At 35.2% G+C, this 25,337-nt stretch overlaps 1 protein-coding gene across 2 annotated transcripts; it reads right to left on the bottom strand.

Moving 5' to 3' along the window:
* Positions 1 to 815: 815 nt before the first annotated feature.
* On the bottom strand, positions 816 to 25,059 carry LOC126819225 (uncharacterized). 2 transcript variants are annotated; one of them, XM_050547159.2, is made up of 3 exons: positions 24,924 to 25,059; positions 12,071 to 12,171; positions 816 to 6,081 (listed from the first exon to the last, which is right to left on the bottom strand). In XM_050547159.2, exon 3 carries the CDS (start codon positions 4,955 to 4,957, stop codon positions 2,996 to 2,998), a length of 1,962 nt encoding a protein of 653 aa, XP_050403116.1. In that variant the 5' UTR covers positions 4,958 to 6,081; positions 12,071 to 12,171; positions 24,924 to 25,059; the 3' UTR covers positions 816 to 2,995. The 2 variants fall into 2 exon arrangements, with proteins under 2 accessions (XP_050403116.1, XP_050403108.1); XM_050547151.2 differs by lacking the exon at positions 24,924 to 25,059 and adding an exon at positions 13,126 to 13,774.
* Between the last annotated feature and the right edge of the window lie 278 nt (positions 25,060 to 25,337).

Raw genomic sequence — 25,337 nt, forward strand, 5'->3', positions numbered from 1 at the left:
AGTCTAAACGACTTTGTGCAAATGTCAAAAAATTTAAGATATATAACAAATTATTGACCGATTTAGCGAATAATTTTCAGCGTCGTCACCATGTTTTATCAAATTATCTTTCCCGTTGGCCCAGTCAGATCCTTGGTTCTACCCATGCAGTGACGGCCGAGAAAGTTCCTCGGCATTTACCAACAGGGGTTCTCCATGCTTGGGGCACAACACGGAGGGTCAGGCAAGAAACAACGCCTAGTCATTCGGATTGGACGAAATATTGGGGTTAATAGTTGGCGTACATGTAAGAAATAAACTTTGACAGTTGGAATGCGATTAAAAGTAAGCGCAAAAAACGCCACTGTCTATAGTCAGTGTCCCGCATAGCGCATTACACGGCATGTGCCCTTTTTCATTATCCTGGTTTTTGCAGAAAATTGTGACGTTAAACCCAATTAATTTCATCTCAAAATACCGATCGCCCATTCCGATGGCCAAATCTATGTGGACTGTAGTCTGTTTACTGAGGGTTAACATCCTTAGTATATTTCTTGACCTGTTTCCTTCGCCCGTTTGTTATAGGCATTTGTTTCGCCAGAAACTATTGGCAACGAAATAATTCGTCCAACTCCAGTAATATCAGGAATCCGTAGCAAGTTTCAGATGATCTTGTTTTGACGGTGTTTTCTATATCAGATGATGAGCTGAACCATGTGGGCTCGCAGGACTCACTTCGCAAGGTGCTGGTTGTATTCACTGTTTGCCCCATTTGTTCAGCACATTTTTCTGTAAAACTTCGAGTTATCAGTATTCATAATATAATAACACAAAAGTCATGAAATAAACCTATTTAATAGCCAACGTCTAAAACAATCGGTCTTCTATTTTATAAATAAAAAATGAAAAATATATACATAAATGATATGTGATACATCAAACAGTACATTGTTAATATGTTATATATGAAAATAACAATGATCTTACACACGAGAGAACATAATTTTACGACTTGGGATGATTTGATTAATACATAAATAGCATGACCTAATATTACATCTATTAAAAGTTGCTGTATTTTGACGTAACATCAGGACCATAACATATTATTTAACATATTATACGAACTGGAGTTATGCTAAGATGGATTTGAAATAATTATATTTTCAACTATTAGAAGTGACGTGATATTTCCATTCTTGTACCCATCAATCTCATAATATGGATTGAGAAATCTGTATCATCAGACACATACTTTTCTTTGTAGCCCTAGTTTATTGTATTACTTTTTATATTAGTTATAGTCAACGTTTTTTCTTTATGGTGAGCGCATTTTGAAAGGTATATGAAATTGACTCCGTGGAGAAGCTCAAATAAGTGTCGATAGGTTTTATTGTCTTCTGTTCTAATGTCAAGTGCTGAACATACTCTACAGTAAAACTGTTGGTTACTGCATAATAAACTAAACCAAACTTGTGTCGAACTGTGATAAAGAGGCCATATTATGCCGTTAGTCTATGCATGTACATGTATATAATGAGTCTAAATACATAATATTATATTAGTATAAATTTATAGCAGCAGGCCAAATTTCACTAGGTGCCCATTAAGTACGCAAATAAAATGCCAAAATGTGACGAAATTGCCGAATTGCCCTCAGGTTGAAATCAAAATATCAAGCTATTCCTAATTGATCGCTCGATTTGCTTATTGGGATTATGTTATTTATGTAACTCATTTAGGAAACACCCTTGTCGATTTATATGAGTGAATGTATAATCACGCATCTCTATAATTTTGGTATTCAGGGAAATATGGTCACCCTTATATCCAAAGTCAAAACTGATAGTTAAGTTAATATTGTAAAAATTAGAGCAAACTTTAGATAGTTATACAAGACTCGTGTAAGGTTTCCAAGATTCGTTGACATTTGCATCCATCAACATACATGTAGATGTGAGACTCGTTCTTTAATAAATTCTGATATTGTAGCAATCTGATTAAAACACAGATCCAATTTCGTTTCGTTTTTATAGTTCAAAATTTCGATTTTACTTGTCTTTACTACACATGTAGTGTGGGCAATCGAAAGTATAAAAAACGAAACGAAATATAGATCTATATTTTAATTAGATTGATATTGTAGAAGATTACAATTTCTAGTTCAGACACTTTGTTGGAATATATCCTCTGATTTTGTGTTCGATATGCCTTATACAAATAATGATCACTTAAAATGTTAAATCCTTGAAAGCTCATGTACAGACAAAACCATATTTTATATACAAATGACATAATTATTATAATCCCTACAGACATTGTATCTGACAAATCAAGATGGTTTTTTTTTTCAAATAGATTTCTATGAATTTGAACGTTCTTCCCATTAAACCGTATGTTCTATTTCCCCTGTGGCATTTATTATACTGGCTTGACATGTTTTCTTAAATTACAGTTATACCATTCCTATTACTATACACAAAAAAATAAGAAATATAATATGGTTTTATTACCTTGCGTGACAGATGAACAATAAACAAATGTTTATATCTAACATCAGATAAGTAATTAGTGCGTTAGATTAAAACTATTGTGTTAGATTATTACTATTGCGTTAATAATGAATTTGTCAGATAATAACTACTTTCGAATAATGAATAGGAGTTTCATGTAATGACTATGGTATCAAACAATTGCTAGAGTTTCAATTAATGACTATAGTATCAAACAATCGCTAGAGTTTCAATTAATGACGATAGTATCAGACAATTGCTAGAGTTTCAAGTAATGACTCGAGTTTTTCAAGTAATGACTAGAGTTTCAGACACTGACTATAGTTTCAAATACTGACTAGAGTTTCAAATAATGACAAGAGTTTAAAATACTGACTATCTTTTCACATAACGACTTGAGCGCCAGGTAATAATTATTAACGTTAAAGAAATGTAATTAGTGTTTATAATGATGATGATATCATGGATATTACATAATTTAATATATACTATATCTACATATGTTATAAACAATAACAATAAGGCCTTAAGTGGGGATATTCGGATTGGATACATTCTGGGTCGGAACCATATCTGTTAATACGACTTATCTCTTTTTCACTAACGGTGATTTCACTTGTATTAAGCGAATGTCTCACGGTCATTTCAAAATGGCCGTTACCTGGTGTCGTCAAAAATGTTATTTGGTAATAATTTTCATCACCTTTAGTCCGGCTAGACAAATCTGCCACTCTACCGTCATGATCGGAACTGGATTTAAATTTCAAAATATTTGAATTGGTAGCATATTTCACAGATCTAGTCACTCGAGATAATTTCAAAAGAGCACATTTATGACGATGCGGTTCCGTGTAATCGTTAATAGTTGCGACGGCAGTAGAAATAGCTTGCTGTATCACTGCGTCCGATTGGTTCACACTTTTCCATTGTAGACATGCGCACCAGTGTGGTTCGATTCCAGCATCTGAACACGTTCTTTCTTTTGGTATTTCTTGAAATAGACTTATTCCTCGTTGAGATAAATCCCCCATTCTTGAACCTGTATAGTTTAAGATATCGTGGAATGTTTCATGGACGTCGAAAGGTGTTGTTAGACGACGAGAATTAGTTCTGAATGTTTTAACAATTTCTGGATACTGTGTTTCAAACCAAGGAGGAAATCGGAAGGCGAAATATGGCATCCTTTCTTCCTCCTTACCCTGAGCCGTTTGTCGAATATCGGCAAATCGCGCACCATGATCGCTCATAAGGATTAAAATAGTTCTATTCAGATAATTTTTTTCTTCTAAATATTTTAAAAACTCGACCGAATCCTCGTCCACAATTTGTACCTTATTATTATCGTTGTGACTAGCTTCCGCATGAAATCCGAACACAAATTTACGTTTTTTAGTGTACATTAAAAATATGTCTCTAAGCCAGTTAAAGAAGTTTTTGTGTCTCGATTTTGAACCCAAACAAAATGGTTTATTTCTTCCATACATTCGTTCAGCGGAGAGATAAAATGGCCGCATGCTGTGGTCGGTTGGTGGATGTTTGAAACCTAACATCCGGTACTGAAATGTACCTATAAAAGCCATGTCCTCCGCCCAACCTGTAACGTAGCCAGCTTTTTGAAAATCTCTCCAAATCCACGGATGATCATCCACAGGCTTTGCGCCCTCCTGTCCCCTCCGCGCTTCCGGAAGTTCTTCCTCTGTTTTTCCCGTGAGGATCGGCAGCAAGGCTTGAGGAGTTCCATCTCCTACAATATTATATCCTTCTAATTCTATTCCTTTTAAAGTTTTGAGAAAATACTCTCTTGTTTTGGGTAATTTTCGGATCCACGTCATTCGAGATAGAGAATCAAAACCAAACATTAAAACATCTAGCCCTAGAGCAGTTTTTGGCAACTTGACCTTTTCCGCTCTTTTGTGCAATGTTTCATTATAGGCGATACCCGAATGAATATTAAAATAGCGTTTGGCATTTATAGACACACACGCTGCTTTGAAAAAGTCTGATACCATTGCCGCGCCATCGGGCATAGGTTTAATATGCTCCATGTGCCGAGCTGAATAATCATTAGGACCGCGAACAACCGGGGCATATTCACACGTAATTTTGCCATACTTTCGAGTAGCTCGGCGAGATATATGAAACGTACCGTTCACAACATAAACCCAGTCGTCTTCTGTGTTACAAGTCACCTTCGGGTAATCATGAAAGAAGTTAACAACGGAGGGATGAAACGGATCCAATTGAGGATGCACACATTTTTGTCCTGATTGCTTTTCCAAATTTTCTTTAAACCTGGCGATGTAATTTGGATCAACTCCATAGTCGTCGTCTTGATGAGTTGCTTCTCTAGGAATTAAGTTAATAAACAACAAAATAACAGAACAAATAAAACACAGCCATATGGCTTTCCGTCTTCTTGTCCGGTAAATATAGCCTGGTAGAACGTTACAACCCATTCTTAACATGTAATACTGTTTACTGACGGATCACTACACAACTCATTTTAAAATATAATACTGTTTACTGACGAATCACTACACAATTCTAAATTCCGTTATGACATCTCAATTATTCTTTAACTCGTCACATCTGTGTATAAATCACAGATGACAAGCAAGGTAAAGATGTTCACAAAGATCTTTATTTTTAATCCATTTCTTACATTTAATATTGACAATCCTGTCCTGTTTTATGCACTTATCGGAATTCTGTCCACTTTTTCCTGGATCTTTATGTAAATCCACCGTTCTGATCAGATTTCATCTATTTACAAACACTGCGTTCTGGATATCAAAATATTTAAGCACTCGAGAACGAAAATATCCAAGATAAAAAAAACATCCCCGTTCCTAGAATAGCATTTGAATTTCATTAATACATAGTTCCCACTGTGTACACAGTTTGCACTAGGCGGCTATACGAATTAACATACCTACTCTCGGTGCCGGCTTAATGTGTTTCATTTTGGCTTAGCATCTGGAGTTTTAGTGAGCAGGCACCATCTGTTTACTAGGAATTACTTTTACCGGCGTAAGTGGCTTGGCTGTAATTGTTATTATATAGCTCATCACTCGTGACGAATTTCTTCAGATCTACCCCCTGAAGCTAAGAAACACACCACCTACATTTGACTTATATAACATCAGAAAGGGAAAGTTCGCGGTACTATATGTATATTCGTAGACTATACGGCTAATCACGAGGCATATATATCATCGCATTGCTAGGAACCCTGCTTCTATCAAAGATAAGAATACCGGTATATTCCGTCTGGAATGCTTATGTATCATTTTTTACTCGGCACCGATACCATTTTTCTTTGATTTATAAACATATAACTGTTAGCTCATAAATTATTCATTTAATTTATACACCATGTATGAATAATCAGGCGAAATAATTTCCCATCATGAAGTTATGTAATATTCTGTTTAGTCATCATAATAAGAAAGGTGGTTTATATCAAATATAACCACACGTACACCTTTATTCAATATGTTTGTATTTGATATGTAACACAAACGGTCTGTATATCACACGCTTAACTTGATAAGAATACTGGTATATAACAGAAGCTTCCCTGTATTACCTACAAAATATACAAACAAATAGATATTAATAGAATACATATAATGCTCTCTCTCTCTCTCTCTCTCTCTCTCTCAATTCTAGATATTGATATTGATATTATGAATGTCACAGATTTGGGTATATTGACATGGCATTTCAGCGAAGAAGATGTTGCTTCCTATAATACAATCAATGTACAGATGAATACGACAATGTCGCCAATTTGAATATACAGGAGATAATATAGAATTACAATATAAAACGTAACATTATGAAACTATGCACCATCTTTCTAATAGAATTGGACCTATTGGCGCCATCCGGTGGTAAATAATTATATAATATTGTATAAAATTCGGGAAATAATCCAACAGTATAGCAGAAGTAATTCAATACGAAACTTTCGGTGCACAGACGTCCCTCCACTCTTATGTTTAAAATCCAATTATTCACATTGTTTTCTTCGCTGTTTATATTTACAATAATTTACTGTTTACATTGTCATTAAAAGACGTTACTGCTCATAAACAAAATACCTCGGATCCAGAAACTATAAAATACAATGACATATTTAAGAAGGTGTTGTTGTCCTTCGTAGTGTTTAAAGTAGCTAAGTCTCTAAGTCAATATCATCCAAAATCTTCAACATTGAAAACACAAAGTATTTGTCAATTTAAATCAACATTGATGCTGTGATCTTACCGGAAAAGGATGGGCTTCTGATATCCAATATTTAAGACAAAAAAACCATTTTACCCTTGGTACGCGAATCGTGTACCATAATGCGTTTCAGCCCCAATTCTAGCAAGAGACTCGAGGAACGAGGCTAGACATATTGCACCAAACCAAACGGCGTATGTAGACTGGAATAACCAGGCGCTAGAAATTTGCATTCGATTGAGACTGATGGCTTATTTCGCGGAACATAACTGATTTGAAATTAGAGTAAAAACGGAAACCATTGAATGTATATCAGTTTATATACATTCATATTACAGTATTATATGAGTTCCGACCCACTTGTGTCAATTTCAAGGTCCGCAGGGTGATATCGCAGACATGCCTTATTATTTTCTATCATATGCGCACGCGCAGGAGTCTTTCCTGTGTGTGTGTGGGGGGGGGGGCAGGAGAAGAGGCCCGCGTCTCTAAGCCACATACGCTCACACCAGGGATTGAAACCACGACCGTATTTTTTATTATCTTAGCGCACGCGCAGGGGCCTTTCCTGAGTGAAGACACCAGAGAAGGCGTCCGCATCTCCAAGTCACATACCCTCACACCAGGTATCGAAACCACGACCCAGAGGTGTCCGGTCCGCGGGAGCTCGAAGCGCGACACCCTAGATCACTATGACACTAACCCTTACCCCACCCTCTTCAAAGAAGGTTTAAAGTTAAATACCTTTCATAAAGACCTGAGAGGTGCCCAGATAAAAACTATTTTTATTTTCTTATTAACGTATATTTTAAGTATGTTTTCATTGATCTTTACTTCTGTTTATGTCATATTCCTAGATTAATGTAAGATTGAAAGAACTGGCAGTTTTATCAATATTTCATCAATTCAGCTGCAGTACAGCATTTTTATCACTGTTAGATGTATAGATTGGTATATCTATATCATATCGTCTGGCGAGTAACGTTGAGTGGCATTTAGACAAATAAAATGAAATGGGGATTAACGTCGTACTATTCTGCCCCGACTGGGCTAATGAAGACGGGCATGCGTCATGCAGTGTGCTATGGGCGACATTTTGCCGGACAGCGGGGTTATGGTCTATTCTCATTTCAAATTCTGTCATGGTTTCATTTACGTGCACGCCAAAGTATACATGGGTCCTCGGGTTTTGTCCCATCGAAATGACTCGTTTTTAGACACTACATACAAAATGAAATTTGAGCCGTTTTTTTTATTATATACTCTTCAAAACCAGCGGCTGCCAGGCAGGATACGCCCACATTTTCGAGAGATGGATAGAGAACAAGCTAACAAGAAAGTGATTTTTCCTACAATCAAGGGCCATAATTCAGGAAGTTACGGTCCGATATGCGCGAATATCGCAAGGAACCGAGATCTTTGGATTATCAACTTAGATTTCAAGTTTCAAGAAAATCGGATAAAAATTGTGACCTCTATAGTGTCCACAAGCTAAAAACGTGATTTTTCGTACAAACAGGGGCCATAATCCATGAAGTTTCGATCCGATACATGCCAATATCGAAAGGAACCGAGATCTTTTGGAGATAAACCTATATTTCAAGTTTCGTCAAAATCGGATAAGAATTGTGACCTGTAGAGTGTCCACAAACAAATTGTGGACGGACGGACGTCCGGACGGACAGGGGCGACGGCATAATACGTCCACATGAAAATGTGGGCGTATAAAAAGTAGGGGATATTGGAATGAAAATACCTATGCAGGTTGCGATATGATAAATAGCCATGGACATTTGACGTGCTTCGAGAGTATGTTCACAGATGAAGAACTTATCGCCCCAACAGAACCGCTGAGCTGTACATGCGACACGCAATAGCGACATATTCAAGGAAGGGTTGATGAAAACTGCCGCGTGCTGGTTTATCTATCCATGTTTGCTTTCCTATCGGTTCTTGCATAAGATTTACTGTTCAGCGTATTTTTGCTTTAGTGTGTTACGCTTAATTTGATCGGGGGACGTGTTGGTCGACGTCAACGTCAACGGACAATACTGCAAAAATTGGCCGTGGCACTGCAAGAGGGGTGGGTCAGATTGTCCCAAATTGTGATTGGACGGTTGATTAGGAGCATGTCACGACGAATTGCTGAATGTCTGAGGATTGGTGGAGCAATTACTCGTTATTAAGACAAAAATCAAAAACGTCCATTTTCACTTTTGACGGTGTATATCTTTATGAGTAGAATGGGGTCGTCAGATAAGCCGCCCATATGAACCGTTTATGTTCATGTGTAGGCAATTGGTCTGTTATTAACATACACTGGTTACCTCTAATAAAAACGGCAGTGCATTTCCGCAGTTTTGTATTGTTTCTGAGTATCCCCTACTTTTTTTGAAGAGTATATACTATTGTCAACGAGGGGGCAGAAATAAACATTTACGAAACGTTTACATTATTAGAAGACATAGCATACAAACGTTTCCCTTTAAATCTTTCGGATAGATAAGGAGGTGGGTTGGGGACTGGGGCGGGGGTCAGTTTTTCTCATATCCAGTATTTACATATTATCGCTAGAAGCACCATTCATAACTATTCACTGGTATAACTTTCCTATTTAGTTTCATATATTGGCAAGTGGAGCTCATAAAGAATTTTATTATTTCCGTTCGGAACATCGATTATTATTGCTAGAAGGTTACTTGTGGACTATATTCATGGATATTAGGATATCGGTATAGAAGGGGTTCTCCTACGATTGAACGAAACACTTTATTACACACAATTCAAACATATTATTGTAAACAGATATGATGATCGACATTTCTATCTATTTATTACTCGAGTATTAAATTAGCTAGCCGTATTATATAATGCATGATGGGAAGGTGATACGAGAATTTCTCAAGGCTATTGCTGTGAATAAAGAGTACCCTTTGTAGAGTCGATCTAAAAGATTTTTAGCGAGGAAAATAATTAGATTTTACGGTTTTAGAATTAAGTCGAGAAATTTGATCATTTTCTCTTGTGTCGTGAACGAATCTAATTTCACATCTGGCGTCTCCTTATAAGCTGAACGCCGCAAGGGATGTTTCCATCGGTATAATAAAGCCAACCTAATCAATGAGGAATGTGGAGTCTCATCCTCGCTAAGACAGATAATTCCTTAATTTGATACGCGGTGTCGTTCTCGTCCATCCGTACGGTTTTAAGCGGACAAATCTCTGTAGTTTCTGAGTGAAAGATGATTTGCTGTATTATAACGGCACGGGTATTTTCCCCAAAATAATAAAATTTTGATAAATATACTTATACGCTGTGTTCTCCATATGTTTTAGAAACAAATTAACGATGATATTTGAGATGAGAGATTGTATAAAAGGGCAGAAACAACAGGGAAATAGTCGGAAATGAAATGGGGTTTAACGTCCTATTGTTCTGTTTCGACTGGGCTGATGAAGACCGACATACGCCATACAAATTGCTATGAGGAAAATTTGGCCCGCACAGCGGCGCTACGGCATTCTCTTATATCGAATTCCAACTACCAAGGGTTCTTTTACGTGCATGCCAATGTGTTAACAGGACCTCGGTTTTTCGTGCCATCCGAACGACCATACGCTGTCCCTTGCCAGACTTTCCGTCCTGCACCACTAACAAGGGGGGGGGGGCACGCCGGGAAATCCCCATGAACTTTCTCGGTCAATTCAATTAACGCAGAGATCGAATACGGGACCTCCAGGTTAGCGAGCCAACGTCTTAGTCACTGAGTCATCAAATATCCCCGTAATATCAAATTGAGATATTTTGTTCAATTTGTGTTAACTTGACACAAACTAGATTATTTCGGGGACAACATATAGTTCAATTTTATTCCAATAACTCGCGCGCTTGGGCCGGCGGACCCGGAAAAAACCCACGAGATTAACGCAATCCTGCTCGTATAAAAGCAAGAAGTCGAAACCACGCCACTTGACCCATGACAGACCTTGCAAACTAAAGCGCCCCACCCCACTCCCCATCAGTATAGTAAAATAAAGTAGGCTTATTAAACATTTGTAAAAAGACGTGTCTATCGTATTGCTGGTAATAGATTTATATACCCCTCGCACGAACGTATATCTATTTATTTGGAGAACACTAACACTTATTTTGTTTTTTTAACAAAGCGAATATCCAAACATTTTCAGTCTATCTTTTTTTCACACCACTCTTTCCCGTTTTTGTATGTTCGGAATGCCAATACGTTTTTAACTCCCTTTATGTAGATAGGGTAAGATGTGTAAGATATACAATACGCTAATCTACGGCACTGACAGCAAGGTTTATCTATTAGTGTTATCATTACCAGATGATATTTACATCTGACAACAGTTCACGATTTATACCACTTGTATTACCATCTCCGGTGTAAAGAGCCGCCATTTTTTCCTTTGAAAGTCGCCGTTCTGAACCTGTATAAGATATGAGAGACAGGAATTCTAACTCATCGTTAGCATCCCTCGCATCAGTGGAGAATCTTAATGGGCACTGATGTTAAATCGTTAGTATGTCCATCAAGTACTGCCATAAACTAGACAAAATAATACTCGAATGTCTCGATAATGTGTCGAATACTTTCATTATTACTTTGCACTCTGTCTCCAGAAGTTCCTAAGCCAGTCTGATGACGTACGGTTGTTTAAAGAGATCCTTGACCTTTTCTCTTTCACAAACTATAAATAAAAATCATGCAAAACCGATCCTAACCTATCGCCCCAGTAAAAATACAATGTCCAATGGATAACATCGTGCCCCAATAAGCCGGTGGAACCAGTCTGAAGTATACACCAGAAAGGCGATATCCCCAAAATCATTAACAGATTCAGTCATGATTGATCGTGTTACGAGTGGCATATCACAATGGTAACTTTGGCTGCAACATTTGTTTATTTATGTCATTATAAAGGTGCTTATCTGTGCTATATTTATGATTATAACTCTTTAAAAACGGGAACCTTTATTAAGAAACACCCATGAATAGCGTGATTTAATGCCAATTCATATTTTTGAATCAGAATGTAAGATATCCAATACGATATTAAAAATACCCAAACAAATTATGAATCTGTCTCTACTCGCAATAAAATTTCAAATTAACTTATGGGTTATATACATGTAGAGTCTGAAATGCTTTTTTCAGACATGAGTTGTGATTCAACGTCCATTGACCATTCTAATGTTTATACTAGTAACGACGATGCTCCAATACGATTGTCGATAGGTCAAGTGGATATTTCATCAATGGCAGTCTTTGATCATTATATTGGTTTTACACAAGCCTGATGTTTAAACATATATTTTTTACTTACTTCAATTTTAAACACATGTTGTATGAAAATAAATGAGGTCGTTTTCTCGAGAACAATTTCTTTGTTGTTGGATCTCAGCTACTCTTATACCGCAAATAAACCTGAAACGATAGAGAAAAAAATATATTCGTCTGAGAAATTCTATTGGCAAGTCTTGCTTACATTTAGTTCGTTATTTCTTTAGATCGTTTAAAACAAGCGACTGTTTGAATATGTTGAAATCGTGTGTTTTGTGTAGAAACAGTTATTTACTCCTATGTGTGTTTTCGATCAGAATGTTATGTACTCCGCGACACAATCTTCACACACAGATGCGGACAAGAAATGTGCAGATCCTGATTATTGAAATAATAAACTATCTCTAAGCCCAATCATGCACAAATTTGTCATAGCAACTCAGGGTCTAAGTAAGGTCTGGTCAATTCAACAAAAGAATCAATTGTGTTGGAAGAGACTTAAATTTAAGATACCCATTTTCACTAACGAAAATATAATATATGAGAAGCAAGGTAGTTTCAAAAACATTAATTGTTGGTGTTGTCATAAAGCAATGAATGTCGTATCTAAAACAGATTTCGATCTAAAAGTGAAATCAAACCTACCATATCCAGCAGTGGCGTAGTTAGTGTTAAACATAGCAACGTCTTTTCAACAGGATTTATTGTTACTCTTTAGTGCGATAAAAGTCGAATCTCATTAAGTTTTATCGTACTGCGTGAAATAAATTTCTTTACTCAACACTTTATTCGGCTGACCTCTCTGTGTTTTGATTTTTAAATATTTGTTACGTGTGCTCGCCTTAACCCCAGCCACATTCTCTCCTAACTTTAGAACGTGATCTTCAGAATAACAAATAAAACAAGGAAGGTAAAGAAATATATAAATACTGTATATAAAAAATATATACAACCTCAAAACGTCCTATTTCTGAAAACAAAAATCAAAACGTCCCATTTATGAAAAAAAAAACCCATCAAAACGTCCTATTTCTGAAAAACAACATCAAAACGTCCCATTTCTGGAGAAATAAAAACAATAACTTTTTTTCGACATACCTGCATTAATACCTCCATATTGACAGTTTCTTAATCCATTATCAATGTAGGATAAGAGTAGAATCGATAATCACATACTTAAAGAAAGTAATTAACCGTATAAAACATCGATGGGTTTCGCTGATACGGTCAATTAAGTATAACATGGCTCCGAAAGGATAGCGGTCTTATATATTACATCTAAGGTAAATAACTCCCAGATGTGCACGTGAAATCTAAGAGAGCTGTAGTCTGTACAGTAAATTGGAGCATTACCGCTTCAATACAAGGTAACTCGAAACACAGACCGGTTTGTATAAAATTCGACAACGAACAACCAACTGTAATGTCTACACACGAGCTGAAATCTCAACCATAGACGGACTGTTATTTAGGACTAGTGCACAGTGTTTTTGTTTACACGACCCTAAAACTTCCACTCATCGATCGACATCGGTTCGTATATATATATACACTGCGTCTCCTGTAGTGAATTTATCTCCCACCCGTTTCTCTAACACGTACACATCCTCCAGCTAACAGGCAGTCAGTGTTTGACAAGGAATCATTAGACGACCATCAAATTTAAGCAAGGTCCTTTAATCGACTAGTGGAAGATCGATTGGATAGAAGTAAAGCCAGAGAGAACTAATCTGCATCTCCCACTCTCTACGTCTCTATTATAAGCGATTTGCTTTTAGAGATTGGATTAACGAATCCTCCACCAGCCTATTTGAACGATAAAAACTGTTTACACGAAGCGCATTCCTAACCTTTGACAAGCAGTCAATAAAACTTAATGAATCGCGAGTATATTTGAGCGACCGTTCGGATCAAGAAATTGGTCCTTTCACGACGCCTTCAAAAAATCCAGAATAAATCTTTTCAGTTCGTGATCTAACGATTTAACGTCTCCGTCGTTTTTTAGGTTTAATGTGAAACGAGATCGTCGGTATATCTTTTTGGTGATTATATATATTTTTAAACGAAACGAAGTAAAATGTCTTAGATTGTTCTGAAGTATGTATAAAAAACAAATTGTTTTTCTTTGGTCAGAAACGAAATGCTTTTGGTCTAGAAAATGTATCATGTCTTTGATATCCCATTTCTCGGAAAATCGTTACAAAAGGTCAAGTTAATGTTAACGCGTTAATGTTAAGAATTAATCGTTTTTCATGTCACTTCTAATCATCTAAACGATTATAGATTCATAAAAAAACATTATTGATAAAATCGCATTATAGAGATAACCTAGAGTCTTGAAACGTTTTGAGTAAATTTGATGGTTGATGTGGGGATACTGATCATGGTATTAATCAGTTTGGAGTGACATTTATCTGGCAACGGACGCAACTCGAATCGATGCGGGCATTTATTCTTTTATGATTTTAAAGGAGTTAAAATTGAATAAAGTTTTTCGTTGATGTTTTTTTTTTCGATTTTTCTTTTGTTAATAATGGCAAAGGATCTGAGATTAAATCTTTTACAAATCATGTTCAACACACTGATGACGGGTTACAATGGAGTAACTGGTTAAGGAACTTTTCTCTGGCCCCTGGCGTCTAATTAATATACGTTATTTAATAATTGTCTCCTCCCCTATTTTCTATTTTTATGAAATATTCAGTATAATTTTTAACAAGAAGACTCGGTCATCAACGTCCGCGCCCTTGAACTGGTTTTTGAAGGTGAACGGATAGTTATTGGTAATAAACAACCAAATACGAACAGTGTATGTTATAATGTATAGTGAATGGTACCAGACATCCTACAATCTACCTTATTATAGTCGACATAACTTTAATACAATTACAAACTACCACCACGATTTCGTTTGGAACTACGCTGTCAAAGTATCAAACTGAATGTCCCGTGAAATACAAATTGCATATACCAAAGTAATCTAATATAGACCGAAATCCCCACTACCCGTATGGACGTTCCAAAATAGTCTTTACTCGAGCGCTGGGTATTTTTAACATTTTGTGGTCATCCTTCCAAAAATAACGCTAGCGCAAAAGTACTTTTGTTAAGCGAAAAAAAATGCTAATGTGCGCGAATCTTAACAAACAGCGAAACAAACAGTATTAAAATACAACACTTAAAGGCATATTATGTAATAACTATATCTGCCACAAATGTTACATAAATTATTAATCAGACATTGATTCACATGACAAGCCCATAATCTACTCTCTAGAGCATCGGATGGTCCTGATTTTCAATGGATTGCAACACGTTATAATATGTTATATAAATTATTAATCAGACATTGATTCACATGACAATCCCATAATCTACTCGCTAGAGCATCGGATGGTCCTGATTTTTAATGGATTGCAACACGATTGCCATTTATTAACTTAATTTAAAAATATATAATCGAGACTTTGTTTAATCGAGACTACGCTATTGCTATTAAAACTTCCAACTTTCATAACTTTGCTCAGAATAAAGTAATTTGACTGAAATTTTCAATATATTCCATTTTCATTATTTATTTCAAACTACCAGCTCTGTATCTCATTCTTACAAAGTGCATCTTTGAGCGGGCATTACTTGAAATATTAACCCGGTATACTGCTCTTGGGTTTTAATCTATTGGTTGGACTTTGTACGTTTAATTTCTAACATCTACATTCCGGCTTTGTATTTTTCATCGAATTTCAATGTTTACTGGCTGTTTGCATTCATAGCAATCTCACCCTAGTGAGTGTTAAATATGGATGTTTTAAAATTGTCTGTTTTCTGTATAGGTTGATGTGTAGAAGTAATGCTTAATGGCGTAGTTAATAGTTTTATCATAGTGATGAAAAGTTGGATTAGGTCTCACAGGAAATCAACGTCTTTCAACACAAATATATTAATTTACAGCACGCGACAAGCTTGCCTAACATATTTTAACCTATTTCTTAAAGGGACATTGCGAATAAGTGATAAAAGTATACCGCTCATTGGCGACATTTCCTAACACCTAACATCATAATAATACTTTGTTTCAAACAAGTAGGTATTTCTGAGATTATCTATAAGTAGGTGTGGCATCGTGCACCAAGCAGGGTATGTTTATTCTTTATTCATTTTAGAACACCTGACACGGCCACCACTTTTTTATCGATCCTAAAGGACAATGAAAGTATACATCCATAAATGTAATACAAAACTTATAGTGTATTAGTACTTGACATTCCCAAACAACTTGTTTCTAAAACCAAAAAGTACGAGTATACCAGGAACCAAGCATCACGTTATCGGCGACATCTTGGAAATTTACAAATTCAAAGACAAAGCAGTTAATAGGGTTAAACCTTCTTCTTCAAAGTGCACGATAATATATGGAGGAAGGGAGACAGGCGTTTCTGACAGTAATTTGTACCAAAAGTTGCTTTGGTGTAAAAGTGATAATGGAATACTGAAGTTTTTTCTTATTGACATCATTTTCAAATTGCCCTCCTAAATATTCAAATTGCCCCCTGGCCCCACGTTGGGAATCACTAGTGTAGTGGAACCATATTCAATTTTCCAAATTTAATGCTGTAAGCTCGCTGTTTGGCTAAGTGTAAATACTCTAAATATCTAAACTTATCGTTACATTACCATCCATATTACTGTTCTTCTAGCCCATAGAGTAAAAATGTCACAATATATCACCTATATAGGCACACAAAAGTCATAAGCGTCAAATTTCTTTTTTTCAGAACAGGATAATAAATTGAAAAAAAAAACTTGGTTTAACTTCAAAGCAATTTAGATTATTCACTCCTTTTAATCCTTGAACCGGTATGCTTCTCATTACGAATATGTCACACATAATAATCACTTTATTTCATGTAACACGCACAAAGCATACAAAAATAACACAATACCATAAATCAAAATTATGGAATTCATTTTCAGGAGAGAAAAAAAAAACTAGAGAAGCTTTGAACGGTTGCCGTGACTGACATCATTCTTGTGGATGTAATTTATCATAATGTGCCAAGTATAATATACAGCACAAGGTGCAACTCTCTGAAGTAACGGATCGTTAATCAAAATCAGGCAGTGCCATGGCCATGTTTGAATAATGGTAACAGAGGAAGTTGTGCATTAAATTCCAATAATCTGACATTGATACATTAGGGCTGGCTGTATCTCACGAATAATTATGTTTAATTCCAATAACACATACGGAAATACATGATAGTAAAATTCGATTAATACTTTTTGGCAAAAAATTTGGACAGCATTAAATAAATGGCCTTTGAACCATTTCCACCCTTTTTTAACAAATAAAGTTTGTTCATAATATTCATTTCATGATATTCAATTAAATTTATAAGGGTTTTTTTTTTCAGATGAGAGTCAGAATAATTTATCGTCTTTAATTAGATTTCAACCATATTAATTGTTAACTTAAATATGCAGATTAATTTGGAAATTGCATGACTCCTAGCTCTGGTACATGCTGCCAACTTGAATAACATCCCTTGTTTATATCACGGTAACTTTATTTTCTATAAACAAGCGCCAGTCATCTTTCAGGCCAACTAATAAAAAGAACTTGAGTATTTGAGAAATGTAAGATAGAAGAATCTGTAATATTTTATGTTTTACTCCATGGGGTTGCATTCTAAAAATATCAACAAAATGTAAGTAGAACACAAATATTATTGAAATATTCGTCAACTTTATAATATTATCTCTAATGTTGTAATTTTGCGATCATATTGCCTCACTTCATCAGACAAACCCCGCATTTTATGACACATTAGCTTCTACAAGATAACTTTTTTTGTCGAGACTGAATCAAGCCATCAATCGGAATTTCTTCTGTAACGGAAGCACAGATAAATGAAATCTACATTTAGCCGCCAATCAAGAACCTTTGACAGACTCCGAAGTGGGTTCATTCTGAAAATCGCACTTACTGATACATTAGGAAATGAAATGGAGTTTGACATCTTACTTTGATGAACCAACTGAGCTACAGTTGAAGCAGAGGCATACGTCACGTAGTGTCCTGGGGCATGTGTCACGAAATTTTAACTCAGATAAAATCCAAAGTTTAGTAATTTGATTGGATATAATTATCTACTAAAATTTGGATTTTATCTTTAGTTTAGATTTCGAGAAACGGGGCCCAGATCGCAGCGCTATTCAACTACAGGTTTTTCGAAGCTGAATTAAATGGGTTTATTATGAAAATCATACTTATATTACTACTACACAAGGAAATGCGTTATAGTTAGCCATACTATGCGAACCGCCATCGCTCTCGGTTGAAATCACTTCATTCTACGAAAGTTATGGCAAAATATTGTTCCTCATTATATGAGAAATATATGCATGTTTGGCAACGCTAAATAACTTGAGGATATCATTTCAAAGTCAAATACCCTCAACGACTATTAAAACGTCTTTGAATTTCTTGCACTATTTGTTTTAAGAATAGTTTTTTGTACATTTGTATAAATGCGTATTTCGTTTCGGGAATTGTTTATGTGTACATGGTTTCAACATTATAAAGTACTAACAACATGCCACAACGATGCCAAAATGCACAACTAGCGCTTTTGGCAATGGTGGTTGTTGTTATTCGCTGTTTTTACGTTTGTCTAACTTTTTTAAACTGATTAAATCGCTGAAATAATGATATCACAGACAAAGCCATGTGTTTTTGTTAAAAGTGTACAAAAATAACTGTACATGCCGCTGATAATGTTAGTTTTTACTTGAGGTGAAACAGTATATTTATTTTATATGTGTGATAGATGACAAGATAATGGTGTTTTAAGAGTTTAAAGAAGCAACAAGCTTATTATTGCTGTACCTGTTTCTACAGGTAAAAAGAAAGTTGCTCGTTGAATATTTCCTCACCCAAATAAGATAACTTAACTAATCCGCTCGCCCGAATAGACAAAGGAGAAAATAATATAAATAGGCCAATTAGGGACGTGAGTCTCATGCAACTCTTGTATATACACACAACGGAGGTTGTATAGTTTAAAAAGGAAAACGGTGAAAAATACTAATGGCAGTTTCATAGAACAGTAGAAGAGTACAGACCATCTGAATTTAAACGATTGGGAATAATATCAAAGCTGCTAGATAATGAATAATTGAATTAAATGCTGTTTAAAGTCCTACTTCCTGCACCTACCGGTCTAATGAAGACGGGTATACGTCTTACAGTGTGCTATGGGGGAAATCTTGCCCAGACAGCATTTAAATTTCAACAGTCAAAGGATCTTTTACTAACACTGGACATCGCAATTTAGTCCTGTAACCCACCACAAGAGAGCATTCTCTATAAGGGGTATTCAATTCAATCTCCCAATCACTGCGATAATAGCAATAGCGAAGTAACCAAGCCGTCTTATACACAGAAATCTATAACCTGACAAACCAACGTTTATTTTAATATTATCTATTCGATTATTGAATTGTCTACTGAAGACTCTCAGATCTATATTTACTTAGACATGCCGTGCGTGTAATTAGTTATACCTCTTATCTAAAACAGTAGACATTTTCTAGAAATAAACATTTTATTGCTCTTACAAACGAGTGTTGCACAAATCTTCCTGTCCAATTTTATTAAAATATCAAAAGTCTAATGAGCATATCAAGTTTATGACCCGATTGAAAATAATTAGTTTACTGAAAATTACTGAATATCAGATATTTTAAATCTAATTAGTGTTAATATGTATTCAATATTATTAAACGTTAAGAACTAGGTAGAAGTTTAGATAAAGGGTGTAACAAAGGGTGAAATCGCTGCTGTCCTTTTGACCTAACCGCTGTTACCAACATCAATATAATTATTAAGATAAGCTACTGCCATATTGAAATGGTCATGTCGGAGAACCCGCCGACCTTTAATTTATTTATTTATTAGTATTCAGCTGTCATCATAATTCTTTTTATTCAATATCAATAATATGTAACTTCATACCTTACCTATAAATTGGTTTAGGTTTCTGATGTGGTCAGTTCAGTTAGTTGAGTTGAGTAGCTCAACAGAGAACCATGGAGGCAAACGTGATGGCCGTAAAGATTACAATATTATAATATGTATTGGTTGTTATACATGTAGTGTAGTTTAATGTTTGTTACCGTCTTGCTGAATTAAAGAAGTCTAATCCATAGTTATTAGATGTTCTGATTATGTTACAACTCGGTACCCTCGAATCTGGTGACCTTGTGATATTTCGCTTTTGTTTCATTACAACGAAAAAAACCCAAACGTATATCTTAAATTTGGTTTCAAAATTATAACTCTTTCAAAGGTTATCCGTAAAATAATAAGTTTTTGAAAACTTTACATTAGTTATGCTAGTCACGTCCAATAATAAATATTACCAAGCTGATGGGAGCAATTATTTACTCGCTTCCTATGTACAGTTCCTCCATTATGCAGGCTCATGTGTTGCATTCACATTTGCGAAGATACATTTTTGTGTGATTAAATATAAAAAAAATATACAAATTTTCACATTAATGGTTCAGTGATAGCTCGCAACGCCATCTTAATGTCCATGCAAATCGCATGTATTTACAGTACAGTTGCAATATCCCTGTACAGTAAGAACTATGCAACTGGTCCTTATTTTTACATGAATATTTAGCAGTTAAAATACCAGTTATTAAATAATACACCTTTGGAGTAAATCAAGTTAGAAGATTCTTAATTCTATGCCAGTCAGTGCCATTACTTAATGAGTTGCCATTATCTCGCAAATAACACTCATTTCCTCTTCATAGAATATTGAGAGATTTTCTTCGATAACTTCCACTATTAACTGTTATCTTGAATGGTAACTAGGTTTAGAAATACCCAGTGTATCTGGCCACTTTATCATTGATGTAATGAGTTCTTTATATAATGGGTTCTTTGTATAAAAAGAAAAACAAAGTTCCATTAAAATTTAAAATTGAAATTTGAATATTCCACACAATTGCATACACGTGTGAATACGTATTAGTATCTTCAAAAATTATATCTGGAATTGTCGGTAATGTCTTCTATTCGTATCCTAGTTTCCTTCGAGCATAATTAGGATATCCGTACCACTAAACTTGTTGACAGACAAACATAAATTATAGACTCATGTTGTATAATATATACTCTTAAAAAAAGTAGGGGATATTGAAATACAAATACCTATGCAGGTTGTGATATGATAAATAGTCATGGACACTTGACACGCTTTGAGAGTATGTTCACAGATGGAGAATTTATCGCCTCAACAGAACCACTGAGCTGCACATGCGACACACAATAGCGCCATACACGTGAGAGGGCTTCATTGTCAAATTTGACACTTCATAGAAGGGTTGATGAAAACTGTCGCGTGCTGGTTTATCTATCCATGTTTGCTTTCCTATCGTTTCCTGCATAAGATTTACTGTTTAGCGTATCTTTGCTTTAGTGTGTTACGTTTAATTTGATCGGGAAACGTGTTCGTCGACGTCAACGTCAACCGACAACACTGCAAGAATTGGCCGTGGCACTGCAAGAGGAGTGGGTCAAATTGCACCAAATGGTGATTGGACGGTTGAATAGGAGCATGCCACGACGAATTGCTGAATGTATGAGGATTGGTGGAGTAATTACTCATTATTAAGACAAAAATCAAAAACGTCCATTTTCACTTTTGGCGGTGTACCTCTTTGCGAGTGAAATGGGGCCGTCAGATAAGCCGCCCATATGAACTGTTTATGTTCATGTGTAGGCAATTGGCCTGTTATTAACATACACTGGTTACCTCTAATAAAAACAGCAGTGCATTTCCGCAGTTTTGTGTTGTTTCTGAATATCCCCTACTTTTTTGAAGAGTATATAAATAAATCAACCATAAATAGAATACATGAATTAATACACATTGCCAAGTTAATCGTTCCCATTGCTGGTGCACTCATCCACTCGTTTCCTTAAAGTTACAGTAACTTCTCTTTCATAAGTATTTCATAAGACATGTTTTATACAACAAATATTGTTTAAGTATTTTTTTGTATTTTCTATTGGAAATTTATATTGGTTGTCGGTCGTAATGAAAAGGTGAATCCTATAGATTTTCATTAATTGTCGGTAATAACTTCTAGAGTTATTCCCCTTTCCTACGAAACCTTAATTATGATGGGTCCCTAACTGCTCAGATGACTTGGCTGCTGTTGGGCGCAAGTTTAGTTGCCTTGGTAAAAAAATATGTTTTACATCATATCAGAAAACTATTAGCCAATAAATGAAGATGTTTATTTTCGTCCTCTCCAAAATTATAAGTAGCATGGTGTTATAGAGTGCAGTTTATCACCGTTACTAATGATTAATGATTGGGCCATTAAGTTCTTTCATTTACAAATGAACAAGTTGCTATGATATCGAGTAGACGAAAAGTCTATAACTTTTAATTTGGCGTGTTCATGATTTAAAGAGGTATTATCATTTTCAATAAGAAAAGAAATGCAACGTATGCTCACCCTATTGTCGAAAATCTAAGCACTTACCTCCTGCGAGCAAAATATTTTGAACAAACGTCAATTGAACTTGAAAACCACTATTGGCTATAGACGGTACAATTAGTAATGCATCATAAAAATAGTAATAGCAATAATTTACAAACTTATTTAATCTCCACATTTCTCAAATATAAAGTTAAACAACATTAATTCTTAAAGGGGCTAAATCAATAACTCAGTACTTCCCATGTTATTAGAAATTTAACATACGAATTAGAATTCAATATTGGTCCATTTCAATCAATATTGATGTTGTTATTTTGCCGTGAAATTAAGGGATCCTAATATCCAATATTTAAGACACAATGAACACTGCAAAATCAGTATACGAGTCGTGTACTCTGTGGTTTCCAGTGCCATTTGTAACCAACAAAGCAAAACATATCCTATAAGACAATGCGGAAGTAATTAGTAATGGCTGATTGACAAACAACAAAATAATAATTTAAAAATGGACTAAGCAGACGTAAACGACTTTCGTTCAAATTGGACTGTACATGTATTTCCCCGAGCCTAATTGATTAGAAATTACAATAAATATTTTATAAATTGAATATAAATCACTTTATATACATTCGTATTAACATGGGCTTTTAGACACATTTAAGGTTCCAAAGAATAGAGCCATATGCCCTTTAAACTGGTTGGTTACCAAAATACCATTTGTTTACAGTAAGTTAACAATACGCATTAATCAAGAATATTACAAGTAACATAGTTCACCTAAAAGCTATTAAAAATATATTTTAATTGTTAAGTGCCATTGGATGGAAATGGACGTGACTGGTGAGAAAGGGAGTTCAATGGCCCATCCCAAACCTGTCACCGAAACTCTTACTTATTCTGTTTTCAAGGACAACACACAAGATAAACAATAAAAATTATTGGTACAAACATTATTCAGATGGATCAATAATAACGTAAATTACGACTTTCTTTTAAGCCGCCATCTTTGTGTCCATGTACAAATTTGAAACATTTGAATAGTACCCATTAACATCCATGCCAAGATTTAATTTAACCTACCGTTTTATTCATCTCAATTAATATCCAAATAACACCTTTCTGGCATTACTGGTGCTTAATTTAAATGAAAAATGATATTGGTCCTACGTCAGTGTGTATCTTTAAGAATTTTCTTATAGATTTAGTATTAAGAATTTCCAAATAAATTTGTGCAATTAGTTATGTAAGCATCGTTATTTGCAGTAAAGTGGATTACTTATGAAGCTAGTACTGTAAGTGAATAGTGCTGAGTGGTTCACGCTTTATCTAGGTAGGAAATATACTTATCTTAAAGTAGTTAATTCGAGCAACGTGTTCTGATAAACTTATTGACACAAGGGATAGCAGAAGGTAGGCAGGGGAGTAGATATAATTATGAACGGTGAAAGATCTATTTTCACGGTTTCTTGAAATTGATGATAAAGTGAAACAGTGACGGCGAGTTTTCAGTTATGATCTATCTATTCTAGGAATATATATTTGCTCTCCGTTATGTTCAAACATCACACAAGCTCATCAAGATTTCAATGATAATACAGTAATACAGCACGCCGAGGGAATACAGACCTGTCTCTGTATATTATTGGCACGGAAACAGGTGCATTATTTACTGATGTTATCAGATTGAACTAGCGTATACTAATTACACTAAAACTCACGGCAAAAACATCCCCAACTTAAACCATGCGTGTATCAATTTACCTCGACCTTCCGATCTCAAATATGTTATCCAACATAAAACATGACCTCTGAGAGAGAAAAAACTCAAGAGAAAATCGATTATCGATAGCCGAGAATATTCTGTCTGCTTATATTATTTTTTTGTGTCAATTTTAGCTACATCATTACTAAAGGACATTATGTAGAAAATTCCCTCATACTAGTAGACGCTTAAAAAATTGAATAACAAGAGTTTGACATCTTTATTTTGTTATAATGAATTCATGTATGACCTTACATTGATTATTCTGAAATCCTGTTTCTTGTGTAAATAAAAGTTCCTGCTTTTACATGTGCATAAGCTGTCACCATAAAACAAACCATTTCAATCTGCTTGCAAATTCTTTTCTCTTTTAAAAACAACCCACTAAATGCGGAGATGAAATCCAGATAAGTATAGACCTTCGAGATTATTAAGTCTATTTTTTTCACGTTTTATTCTGCCTCCTACATGTATGGTTTAAGTTCTGTATTTTGATTGAACTGTCATAGCTGCACAACGTAAGAATTAACGCACCATGGAGTGACACATGAACATACCAATGCATATACACGTACAACTAACTTCTAAATTTGTAATGTGACCTTACCTTGAATGTCGATGATGACACAAACGAAACCGAAGATGGTTAATAAGTTCATACATATGTTATACAGAATAATTACAATAATAGATCTTCTCTTGAATTTCTTTGATGCCTCAAATGTTTCAACAGCTTTACGGAAAGGGAATCGTCTGCTCGCTATACCACGTGATAGAGATCCCGCAGTCGAAGTGCACGCGTTGCTATGGCTGGTGATAAAGTAGAAGAATTCCGTCGAGATATAAATAAAAATGTAGAATAATTGATTTTTGGTAGAATGACGTGACTATCCAACATTTGGATACAGCAATTTTTTATTTCCAGCTAAAAGCGGCAATTTTCAATTTGGTAGCTAATTTATACTTGAGCGAGTTATTCGGACGTTAAACAATAAGACTTGGAAGGATATTCAATTATGCC

The sequence above is a fragment of the Patella vulgata genome, chromosome 1 (genome assembly GCF_932274485.2).
Source record: "Patella vulgata chromosome 1, xgPatVulg1.2, whole genome shotgun sequence".
Classification (NCBI taxonomy): domain Eukaryota; kingdom Metazoa; phylum Mollusca; class Gastropoda; family Patellidae; genus Patella; species Patella vulgata.

What these genes read in the sequence shown, in the direction of transcription:
- LOC126819225 (XM_050547159.2), bottom strand. Translation starts at nt 4,957, where the DNA reads ATGTTAAGAATGGGTTGTAACGTTCTACCAGGCTATATTTACCGGACA.